The 12,708-nt window shown below is 42.1% G+C and overlaps 1 protein-coding gene across 4 annotated transcripts in view; it reads right to left on the bottom strand.

Annotated features, from left to right (window-relative positions):
- PARPBP (PARP1 binding protein) overlaps positions 1–12,708 on the bottom strand; it is a 90,406-nt gene that overhangs the window by 48,720 nt on the left and 28,978 nt on the right. For all 4 annotated transcript variants that reach the window (XM_084631347.1, XM_084631349.1, XM_084631348.1 and 1 more), the window contains one exon: positions 10,651–10,805. In XM_084631347.1, the coding sequence (XP_084487473.1) occupies positions 10,651–10,805 (155 nt within the window). The remainder of the gene's footprint in view (positions 1–10,650; positions 10,806–12,708) is intronic.

Here is a 12,708-nt window from a genome sequence, read left to right as displayed (position 1 = left end):
ACCATTTCTTAGTTGCAAGGAATGTCCATGGTTGTTTACAAAGCATAAAGTTAAAAGACATGGTCCCTTCCTGAAGAGTTTACAATCTAAACTGACCAGACAGAGAAATTAATTCCAAAAGGGAGTGGGGGTGGGAGAGGAGGGTTCAATCATTTAACCTCCTTCCACAACACAAAAACGTACACAGCCATTAAGCCTTTTCCTTAACCAACAAAATATCATACTTATTAACGCCTGCCCCCAACACTTCTCCCATCCTCAACAAAGCAAACAATCCACGTTAAATGCCCATGTAAATAAACCCTCACTCCTCTCCCTCTCAACAAATAGCCCCTTCATAAACCATGCGTCCACCTCCTGCATCTATCCCCAGCCAAACCTTGTAAAGAATATGAAAAGTTCTATGCTAATAATGGGGCTGACATCACATTTATATTGAGGTCCCTTCTCTTCCTTCCTGCTCTGTTCCTCCTCCTGCTGAAGTTTGAGCCCATTGTGTTTGCTGCATGGGAGGAGGAGTGGCTACCTATCCCCTTCTCCCTCTATGCAATGTGGAGTCTCTAAGCATCCTGGGACAGATGGGGAACTGTGCCTGAAAACATTTTGATTGTCTGGAATCTTCTGGAACAGCAGCTGTTACAAATAGAACTGAATGGCTACTGGTTGATTAAAATACAAAAGATACTTCAGTGGTTCTCAAAGCCGGTCCACCGCTTGTTCAGGGAAAGCCCCTGGCGTGCCGGACCCGTTTGTTCACCTGCTGCTTCCGCAGGTTCGGCCCATCGCAGCTCCCACTGGCCGTGGTTCGCGGCTCCAGGCCAATGGGGGCTGCAGGAAGGGCAGCCAGCATGCCCATTGGCCCACGTCACTTCCCGCAGCCCCCATTGGCCTGGAGCGGCGAACCGCAGCCAGTGGGAGCTGCAATCAGCCGAACCTGCAGACGCGGCAGGTGAACAAACGGGTCCGGCACGCCAGGGGCTTTCCCTGAACAAGCGGCGGACCAGCTTTGAGAACCACTGATCTAGAGAGCATTCCAGAAAGTAGTGAAACATTAAAAACAGTAACAAACTATGCAGCCTTGGAAAGTAAAAAAAATCATTTATATGGAAGTTTATTAGACATGAACATGGGAAAACTTTTGTATCTAAAGTACAAGTTCTATTCTTTTGAGTATGTGACATTAGATAGAATGGAACAAAACTTGTTGCATTCTTGGGATGTGTCCAGTTTCTGTCAAAAATGAGATTATTGCAGTCAAACAGGAAGAAAGGGAAAACTGGTCTGCATCAAAGTTGGTCTTCTGTGTAAACTCAGTCTTTTTCAGCAGCGTCTTGAAGCATGAAGTCCGCTGATGAAGATAGTGATGTGAGTGACAGTGATAGTGACCCTAATTTCATTTCTTCAGTCTTCTAATAAGACTTTTGCTGCTTCATCTGGTTCAGCATTGAAAACTTCTACTTCTGGAAAGTCTTCAGACGTTCAAATCTGTGTTAAGAGGCTTTTCTGATAATGGGACATTCTATCCAAAGACAAACTTGACAGTATGTTTGCTAGAGGTAGTTACACCAGCATTACACCATTTCATATACTTGAAAAACCTTATATGCAAGATTTTTTTCATAAATTGTATCCAGTGTGCAAAATACCAAGTAGGAAACTGCTTGTGAGAAGTCTTCTGAATGCTGAAGCGATCAATGTGAACAGGAGTTGGTGTTCTTATCGTGCAAGCTCCTCATGTGTGTCTAGTGTCTGATGGATGGAGCAATATTCAAAATAAGGGTGTCATCAGCTTCATGGTAACAACTCCACAGCTAGTGTTTTACTCATTCCAATGCGCAGCTGAGCATCACCACACAGCCCAATATATTGCCGTCTAGTTTAAAAATACAATCAATGAATTGGGTCCACAGAAAATTATTTCTGTTGTGGCAGACAATGCAGCTAACATGAAAGCAGCTTGGGCTTTTTGTTGATAAATGAGAATCCACACCTTCTGCCCATATAATGCAGCTTTTCACTAGTGATGTTGAAGATATGACAATCTTCTCATCTCATGTCAAAAATTAAAAGCATTGTCAAGTTTTACAAAAAGCAAACAAGTACCAGCAGCCATTTTTTCCAGCATAATTTAGTACAGCACTCAGTTTCATCCACATTGAGTAAACCTTTTGTACTCGATGAGTATCTTAAAATATGCAAGAAGGCTCTTCACTCAGTTGCTGCTGAAGAAAGGATGGCTAGGTGTGCCCCCCCAGTAATCCAAACTGAAATTCTTGACTATGCCTAAAGGATGCAGAAGTTAAAATTAATTTCATTGCTTGAATCTGTAGCTCAGTTCATTGAGAAAATGAAAATGATTGTTCTATTCTGTCTGATGCAAAGAACAAGTTCTTGGACGTTAAACATATTTGTGAGATACTGAACACAGTCCATTTACAGAAGCTGAAGGGGGGGGGGGGAAATCGCAAAATACTATCACAGCAATATTAAGTGATTGTTCCTTCTTGATCCACACTTCCAGGACCAAGACCTTTCTGATGATGAATTTGATCCAATTTGTGATCTCAGAGTGGCTGTTGTAAATATTAAAAGGATATACAAACAAAAAAAATACAATTCTGATGGAGGTAGCAACTTATAAAGCAAGCAGCAGACTGTTCAGTCATAAAACAATGAAGTACAATCCAGCAGATGAATCAAAACAACTTGCTGCTTCCTCGTATAAAGGGTCATGTCCTCCTAGAACTCTAGCTACAGTAGCAGAAATTCTTTTAACACTTCTGTGTACTTCAGCATATGTGGAACAAAACTGGTAGACTTGGGGAATCATCCATTTCAAAACGAGAAATACACTGAAGACCTCCACTGCTGGGAATCTGGTAACCATGTATCACAATTTAAGAAAATGGCAGCTAAAGAGTTGATTCAAAGTTCAGCAGATGAAGAGGAAGGAGATACTGATGGATTCAATGAGGACAACAAAGATACAGACGAAGCACTGAAGCTGATAAAGGAGATATGAAAAGCAAGATATTTGACAAGTCTGGTCTGATGCCTATCTGACAGGCATGCATTTCAAAATTACTTTTTTAAAAACTAAAATTGCTGTGTGTTTAATTTTCTTTTTATAACTGTTCGGTTTTGAACAATACTCACATTTAAATGTTAATCTAACATTGCTAAAAATAAGAATAATTCTTTCATATTTTTAGAACCTTATTTCATTATGTATTGCATTTTTATGAGTTAAAGTAACTTAGGCCTGGTCTACACTGGGGGGGGATGGAGGGGAGGAAAATTGACCTAAAATACGCAACTTCAACTATGAGAATAGCGTAGCTGAAGTCGACGTATATTAGGTCGACTTGGCACGGGGTCGACTGCCGCTGCTCCCCTGTCGACTCCACTTCTGCCTCTTGCCACAGTGGAGTACAGGAGTCGACAGCAGAGTGATTGGGGATCAATCACTACCTGCCGATCCGGCAGCGGGTAGTGTAGACGTACCCTTAGTTAAACAACTTCTTTTTTTAGTTAGGCATAAGTGTCTAAGGCTAAACCTAGTTAAGACTTTATGGTCTGCCTCTTTTTTGTTACTGTCCTAATAAATTAGTGCTTTAAAGTATTTAATCATTTTTGACATTATCTGACCAATGAATAGACCAATTATTTTTGGATCAGTCAAATGCTCAGCCCTATCTTTCTATGTCTGTTGTAAGCTCATGGGCCCACTTGGGGTCTGTGCCATATTTGGTCAGGATTGTCATACTTTGGAATTCAACTGGATTCCACTCAGCCAATCCATCACTGGAGTCTCTTTCCCATTATGTGACTGCCTCACAGACTGGAAATAGATTTTGTTTTACTCAAGACTAGCAGATCTATATTCTTGATCATGTCCTACCCTTCACGTATCCCCCATTGCAATTTACTTATGCCTGTCATTGTGTTGTTCAATTGCCCTCCCAGATAAAATTTTGGGCTCTTGGTAAAGTAAGTAGTGCCAACCTGGTCACTTCGGTCTGTGAGCTGGTGTCCATAATTGATATCTTTCACTCCAGAACATTCAAGGTGTAGGTTTTCAATGACTGACCAACCCTTTTTTGTATGAGTTTTTGTCTCCCATTTCTGCTTTCCACTATGACAACATGAACAGCTGAAGTAACTCATGATTACTCAGACTTCCTGACAGCCAGCTCCATAATACTACAGTATATTTCTTCCTGTAGCAAATATGGGACCCTGATTTTGCAGCTTGATTATTTTCTACTGGATGAGGAATACCTTAACCATTCTGATGCTAAATATTGCTTCCAGCTAAAAGCTCCTATTGCTTGTTAGCTACCTCTGAGTTTCCAAGAAGGAACAGACTTCTGTGATCACCTGACTTTCAAAGGTAGAATGGTTAGTCCTTTGGAAGACTGCTTCTTCTGCAGGGACCTCCTAGCTGACATAGATAAGGCCATGGAGCAGAACTAATTCTAATCACATTGCACATCACCTCACAGGATGAGAGGCATAACAGAGGAACAGCAGTGCCTTAACTAGCTTGAATTACTTGCCCTTAGCTTCCAGAGACTTGAAGAGCTTTTGCAAGTAGCAGACTGCTATTCTCAGTGCATACACAGTGTAATTTGGAGCTTGTTAAACTCAAGGACTTGAAGCCTCCTTTCAGAAAAACTTCAGTTTTTCTATTCAGTAGATCCTCCAGGGCTGCTGCTTCTACTAGGGTTGCTGCTGTTCTAGCAACCCCAGAAATGGCAGCATCCACTCGTGTTTTCTGCATTAGATAGCCTCAGTTCTGTTAAGGGCTCTCTGTCAGCAACAGATCACTTGGTGCCCATTATTTTAATGTTAGAGTGAACATGTACAGGGCACTGCAACACACAGTGACAGGTCCCCAGGAACTGACTCTGCTGATAGCTTCCCTCCTCCGGTTGCAATATCTATACCATCCTGGCTACGTGGAGTGGGAAGCTAGAATCTGCCTCTCTCCTGCAACTGCAGGTTGAGAATGTCCCATTAGCCAGTATGAGGGGCTTCTCACAAGGATCCGTACACTGTAGCTACAGGCCATATGAGAGCTGCTGGAGCTGAAATGGTTCCTTCCCTTCTCTGACTAGGTTTTCTTCTGGAATTGGGAGTCAGCAGCACAAAGAAGCTGCTGCCACTAGAACAATTCCTTTGAACTCCCTATAATGGGGACAGGAAGATATCTATTCATGTTGGAAAATCTAGCTAATGCTGGTGCCTGTGCAGACTCCTGTGTGCCTAAACAGACTCACGGAGGCTTCCCAAGTAGCTAGGGATTTGACTGCTCCATTCTCTTTCTCCGTAGACTCTGATGGAGGTGGAACTGGGAGGATCTAGTGTATTGCTGTTTCTAGGAATTGGCCTAACTGCCTGACCCAGGGCAGGACAGAATCTGCACATGCTCTCCTTCCTCTTCCCTGGAGTACGGGGCGCTCTGGAGACCATACCCTTGCAGGGGATGATGGCTGGAAGAAAAGGACAGAGGGAAGACATCCATGAGAGCAGGTAACTAGAAGGTATACATATGGGGCTGGAATACCTGCCAGGTGCCCTTCCTGGGGCTTGCAGACATGTACTAGAGCCAACCCAGCTCTAGCAGAAACTTCTCTGCCTTCACAGGGTACAGGGGCTCCTGGACTTGAGGTTTCCCAGTTGCCCCAATTCTGGAAGTCGCCCTTTAGCTGTTATTTCTTCTCCCTCTTCCTGGACCTTACAGTAGCCTCCTGCTTCTTCACCTCCTTAGATATTTCTGCCACTCCAACTGCAGCTCCTCAGCCTCAGATCATTCTTATTCCCTCTCATGATCCTAAGGCTTCCTGTAGTTCCAGTGATTCCTTCCCCTCTGCTTCCCATGAAAGCCATACAGTTCTTGTCTCAAGGTTTTTATGCAAAGGGACCTGGTCTTCACTGCATCCATAGAAGATGCCAGCCCTCTCACCTTGCTGGATACCCATTTCCTGTTTCCCTCAGTCTGCTTCGGCAACTGCTCTCCAAAGTAGCCTGCCCTACTCCTTAGCAGCCACCCAGTCTCTCCAGAGTACATGGATGCCTAGACCAAAGACTTCTCCATTGGCTCAATTTTTGGTAATCTCTGCTCTTGAAAGGGCTTTCTGGCTCCTTTCCTCTTCCCCAGCCAGGTCCAACATCTGGGTAATTAATGGAATATATCATGTTTGAAATAACCACACTAACTGGAAGCAGAAGACCAAGTCCCAGCCCAGACTCCTTCAGTGTAGGATGTAAAAGAAGTATCCTGCAATACTGCGTGTGCGTGCCTCTCAGATGAGCCGCAGAACATGGGCCCCAATTGCTTATAAAAAGCACCAGTATTCTTCCTGCTAGGGGCCCCCTGCAGAGTCGATCTCTACAGCTGTAGTCTGTCTCTCCTTACAAAGCTGAGCACAAGCCAAAAGTTCCATTTGTCTCAGTCAGTAGAAGTGGGGATGGAGGGTCCATCTGCCCTCCTCAGTGGGAGTTTTCCTTCCATTTTTACTGTTGTGACCTAGAAAGCCCAGGATCTCTCTGGGTTCAACAGAAACATTGTGTTGTCTCTCAGGGCAGGTTTCATCTTTAGAAACAGACTTTAAGGTCAGAAGGGACCATTATAATCATCTAGTCTGACCTCCCTCACAACGCAGGCCACAGAATCTCGCCCAGCCACTCCTGTAACAAACCTCTAACCTATGTCTGAGCTATTGAAGTCCTCAAATTGTGCTTTAAAGCAGTGCGACTCAAAGTGGTGGTCTGCAGACCGGTGCCAGTCTGCGAGCCATCGGCTGCTGGTCTGCGCGCACACTGGAAAAAAAAAAAATTGCCGGTCCCCCACATCAAAATAGCTTGAGAAGCACTGGTTTAAAGTCTTCGAGGTGCACAGAATCCTCCAGCAAGTGACCCGTGTCCCGTGCTACAGAGGAAGGCGAAAACCCCCCAAGGCCTCTGCCAATTTGCCCTGGAGGAAAATTTCTTCCCAACCTCAAATATGGCAATCAGCTAAACCCTGAGCATGTGGGCAACACTCACCAGCCAGACACTTAGGAAAGAATTCTCTGTAGTAACTCAGATCCCACCCCATCTAACATCCCATCACAGGCCATTGAGCATATCTACCACTAATAGTTGAAGATCAATTAATTGCCAAAATTAGGCTATCCCATCATATCATCCCTTCCATAAGCTTATCAAGCTTAGTCTTGAAGCCTGATAGGTCTTTTGCCCCCCACTGCTTCCCTTGGAAGGCTGTTCCAGAACTTCATTCCTCTGATAGTTAGAAACCTTTGTCTAATTTCAAGTCTAAACTTCCGGATGGCCAGTTTATATCCATTTGTTCTTATGTCCACATTGGTACTGAGTTTAAACGATTCTTCCCTTCAGCCTTCTTTTGATTAGGCTAAACAAGCCAAGCTCCTTGAGTCTTCTTTCATAAGACAAGTTTTCCATTCCTCAGATCATCCTAGTAGCCCTTCTCTGTACCTGTTCCAGTTTGAATTTATCCTCCTTAAACACGGGAGACCAGAACTGCACACAGTATTCCAGAGGAAGTCTCACCAGTGCCTTGTAGAACGGTACTAACACCTCCTTATCTCTACTGGAAATACCTCACCTGATGCATTCCAAGACTGTATTAGCTTTTTTCACAGCCATATCACATTGGTGGCTCATAGTCATCCTGTGATCAACCAATACTCCAAGGTCCTTCTCCTCCGTTACTTTCAAGTGATGTGCCCCCAGTTTATAACTAAAATTTTTGTTATTAATCCCTAAATGCATGACCTTGCACGTTTCACTATTAAATTTCATCCTATTTCCATTACTCCAGTTTACAAGGTCATCCAGATCTTCCTGTATGATATCCCGGTCCTTCTCTGTATTGACAATACCAGCTTCGGGTCATCCACAAACTTTATTAGCGCATTCCCACTTTTTGTGCCAAGGTCAGTAATAAAAAGATTAAATAAGATTGGTCCCAAAACTGATCCCTGAGGAACTCCACTAGTAACCTCCTTCCAGTCTAACAGTTCACCTTTCAGTATGACCTGCTGTAGTCTCCCTTTTAACCAGTTCCTTATCCACCTTTCAATTTTCATATTGATCCCCATCTTTTCCAATTTAGCTAATAATTCCCCATGTGGAACCGTATCAATGCCTTACTGAAATCGAGGTAAATTAGATCCACTGTGTTTGCTTTCTCTAAAAAAATCTGTTACCTTCTCAAAAAGGAGGAGATCAGGTTGGTTTGACATGATCTACCTTTTGTAAAACCATGTTGTATTTTGTCCCAATTACCATTGACCTCAATGTCCTTAACTACTTTTTCCTTCAAAATTTTTTCCAAGACCTTGCATACTACAGATGTCAAACTAACAGGCCTGTAGTTACCCGGATCACCTTTTTTCCCCCCCTTTCTTAAAAATAGGAACTATGTTAGCAATTCTCCAGTCATACGGTACAACCCCTCAGTTTACAGATTCATTAAAAAAATTTTGCTAATGAGATTGCAATTTCATGTGCCAGTTCCTTTAATATTCTTGGATGAAGATTATCTGGGCCCCCCGATTTAGTCCCATTAAGCTGTTCAAATTTGGCTTCTACCTCGGATGTGGTAATATCTACCTCCATAACCTCCTTCCCATTTGTCGTCCTACCATTATCCTTAAGCTCCTCATTAGCCTTATTAAAGGCTGAGGCAAAGTATTTGTTTAGATATTGGGCCATGCCTAGATTATCCTTGACCTCCACTCCATCCTCAGTGTTTAGCGGTCCCACTTCTTCTTTCTTTGTTTTCTTCTTATTTATATGGCTATCAAACATTTTACTATTGGTTTTAATTCCCTTTGCAAGGTCCAACTCTACACGGTTTTTCACCTTTCTCACTTTATCCCTACATATTCTGACCTCAATAAGGTAGCTTTCCTTGCTAATCCCTCCCATCTTCTACTCCTTGTAGGCTTTCTGCTTTTTCTTAATCACCTCTCTAAGGTGCTTGCTCACCCAGCTTGGTCTACAACTCCTGCCTATGAATTTTTTCCCCTTTCTTGGGATGCAGGCTTCTGATAGTTTCTGCAACTTTGACTTGAAGTAATTCCAGGCCTCCTCCGCCTTTAGATTCACAAGTTCTTCAGTCCAATCCACTTCCCTAACTAATTTCCTTAATTTTTTTTAAAGTTAACTCTTTTGAAATCAAAACCCTAGTCACAGATCTATTTTTGTTTATCCTTCCATTTAGTTTGAACTGAATTAGCTCATGATCACTCAAACCAAGATTGTCCCCTACAACCATTTCTTCTATGAGGTCCTCACTACTCACCAAAACCAAATCTAAAATGGCATCCCCTCTTCTTGGTTCAGCAACTACTTGGTGAAAGAATCCATCAGCTGTCGCATCCAGGAAAATCTGAGCCCTATTATTATTACTAGCACTTGTCCTCCAGTCTATATCTGGGAAGTTAAAGTCTCCCATGATCACACAATTCCCATTAGTATTTACTTCATTAAAAACATTAAAGAGGTCTCTATCCATAACCAGATTGGATCCCTGTGGTCTATAGCACACTCCAAGCACTATCCCAGGAGAGGCTCTAGTAGCTTTCTTCCCCAATGTGATTTTTGACCAGACAGACCGTCTTAACCATTCCATCACTTCTTATTTCTTTACAGTCTAACTCATCCTTGATATACAATGCTACTCCACCACCTTTGCACCCAAAACATACTTGTAAAGCATCTTGTTTTCTTTAAGCGCTCCTCACTATTTCTGGGAATCCCATTTGGATCCTTGTTCTTCCCTGCCTCTCTTACTTACCCTTACATGTGGGAGACAAGACTGCACAAACAACATTATTTACTCTCTGTGCAATGGAAAAATCAGCATCTAGCAACAGTGCCTTCAGTCAGTGCTAGAGGTGTAATCAAAGCACCCCATTCCTCCTTCCTCCCTCGTCCTCTCTCAGTCCTCCCACACCCCTTACAGAATAGTACAGAGGGAAACCGCACTGGATGTTTTCTGTGCGGCAGTAGTGGTGACTACCGAAGAGCCCAAAGACAGATTCGAGGTAAGGTTTTACAAGTGCTAACAAAAGAGGATTCTCCAAAAAACACACAACCAGACAGCTGAACCACTACAATGATAACGACTATATGGTTATCAAAATATATAGAAAGTGTTGAGAGCATTTTACATCTTGAGGATACCACTGGAACGCTCAGGAAACCAGAAACCACCTGGAACTCAACAGCAACTACTGGAATAAGCAAGAAGCAGGCGTAGCTAGAATCTATCCCTGAAAGAGACCACAAGATAGGATCCTTTCATTGCTGTCTTCTATGGGACCTAATGAGCACACCAAGGTCTGGAATCAGAAAATTTTAATCCAAAAGACAGCTGGTCCTGCTGCCCAAACAGGGTGAAAACAATAGGGACAATGAATAATAAAGTTTCTAGAGCTACACAGTTTAAGCTATAAACATTTACGACTCCTAGGGCGAAAAAACAAAACAAAAACAAAACAAAATCTCACACCACTATCAACAAACAATAACTGAATTTAGAGAATTCTGAAAACAAAAAACAAACAAACCAAGAATACCCCCACACCCAGAAAGAAAAGAGGGAAACTCCATTACCGTGGATCCAGGACTTCGCCGATGATTTCTTCCAGCTTGTCGATAAAATTAACAAAGTCTGAAAGTCCCTTTACATGGGTTCTTAAAGTATCAAATGGTGAAGGTGCATAACCTTTTCCTCCAAGTTCTATCATTCGGATGAAAGATGTTGCCATCTATTACCAAAAAAATATGTAGGTAGGTAGAACTATAGTGGTAAAAGAAGAAGTGTATAACATTAAGAAGAGAAAATTATCAATTGTTTTGAAGTCGTAATCGTCTCCCAAGTCAAAAGGCAGCTGCTTGCTAGCATGAACAGTCCTAGCGAAGTCAATGGTCAACTTATGGTAGTAAACTTTATGCTTGGTGACAACCATTTGCAAGCTCATGATTTAAAATAGTGCAGCATTAATAGGAGGTCTGCAAACAAAATATAAAATTGGGTCCAAGTAATTAAGCACTGCCTTTTGCCAAATTAAGCTTAAAAATATCACTGTGCATTATTTTATAGATATATGCACGTGAGTAACTTTTTGCCCGCAAGCTGAACTCAACAGGCCTACTCGTGGCTATAACTAGGATCAGGGACATACTATGCATTATGAACATTTTCTAAAGTGAGAGTGACTAAAAGTTAGTCACTGAAGTGGCCTAATTTTCCAGACACCCACAACTTTCTTTCAGGGGAGAGAGGAGAAAAATCAAATGAGAGCTCAGGATGTTCATCACTGCTGAAAATCAAGTCAAGTCAGTTTTATCTACTATATAAATATAGTGAAGTTTTCATATATTTATGTAGTAGATCTATACATATAGTAAATAAAAATAATAAAAATAAGACTGCCCCAAGCAGAATTTACACTTACAATTTTACAGCAACTTTCAGAAGAATTAGTTTTCTACTCCTATCTCTTTTAGGTAAAGAAAACTTTTGACAATCCTATCTCTGTTTGCAAAGATGCAATAGTAATTGTGTATATAATTTTTAACTTCAGATTATACACATCTTATGACCTCTGAGGACTTGAAAACAGTACAACTGAAATAATTCTAGCAAAAAAAGAAAGCAGATCTGCCAACATTCATATCTTTGCTCTGTTAAAGATTTGCTGTGGATTGCATGTGGTTCATAGGACCTTGCCTCCTCAATGGAAAATATTTTGGCTTCATGTAATTTATCCTAGACAAAGATGCCAAAAAGAGAAGACTTCTTTATACAGTAGAGAAGTTTCCCCTTTGGCAACTCAGAAAGAGAGGGTAATGAATCCAGTCCAAACACATACTTTTTTTATACAACATTAAGAGCTGAAATAATCCTAGAACTGAGGTTTCACAATTTTTTCCATATTTATTCAACCATAAGATCATAGGAGTTCGGCTGCTTCAGCATAAATAAAGGTTACTTACCCTACAGTAACAGTGGTTTTTCACTGGATCAGTGTATTCCACTGTAGCTGCTCATGCGCCTCATGTACACAAGATCAAATTCTTTCGAATAGCAGTGTTTGTCAGGGCCACGTACACACCTTGTGCCTCCTTGTGCTCCCACACAAGGACATCAAAGGCAGAGCTGCTGCAACCCTCCCTCAGTTTCTTTGCAGTTTGAAGCCCATGGTAGCTGAGGACTCTGAAAAGCAAGGATGGAGGGCATCAGTTAGTGTAAGGTACGTAACTTTTCTCTCCCTGTACGTGTCAGTGTGGCTCCCATTATAGGTGACTGACAAACACTCCTCTCCTTCGGGATAGTAAGATGAGTAGTATCAACTTCCTCAGTTGATCAGAGATTTTAGTATTGCTCTCCGAATCTAGCATCAGCTCTGGCAACTAAGACAAATGCATGTTTGTTTGTTTTCCCCCCCCTCCAAACAAACAAAACAACTTGTCAGTTGGTTTGCAGATCTTGGAATTGGAAACATTTCTGAAGCAGGTGGAGGATGTTATTTGAGCCCTGGTGTAGTGAGCCTTGATGGTCAGTGGGAGGAGCTCACCAGCCAATGGATAAGAGGGAGATACAAAGATTATTTAAGTGGTATCAGAATGTAATGAGATGGCCTGTCCCTTGGAATGGCTGTCTACAGA

This window comes from Lepidochelys olivacea (genome assembly GCF_965140295.1).
Source record: "Lepidochelys olivacea isolate rLepOli2 genome assembly, chromosome: 1".
NCBI lineage: Eukaryota > Metazoa > Chordata > Testudines > Cheloniidae > Lepidochelys > Lepidochelys olivacea.
Note: the sequence above shows the minus strand (reverse complement) of the source record. Positions and strands in the feature narration are given on the sequence as shown.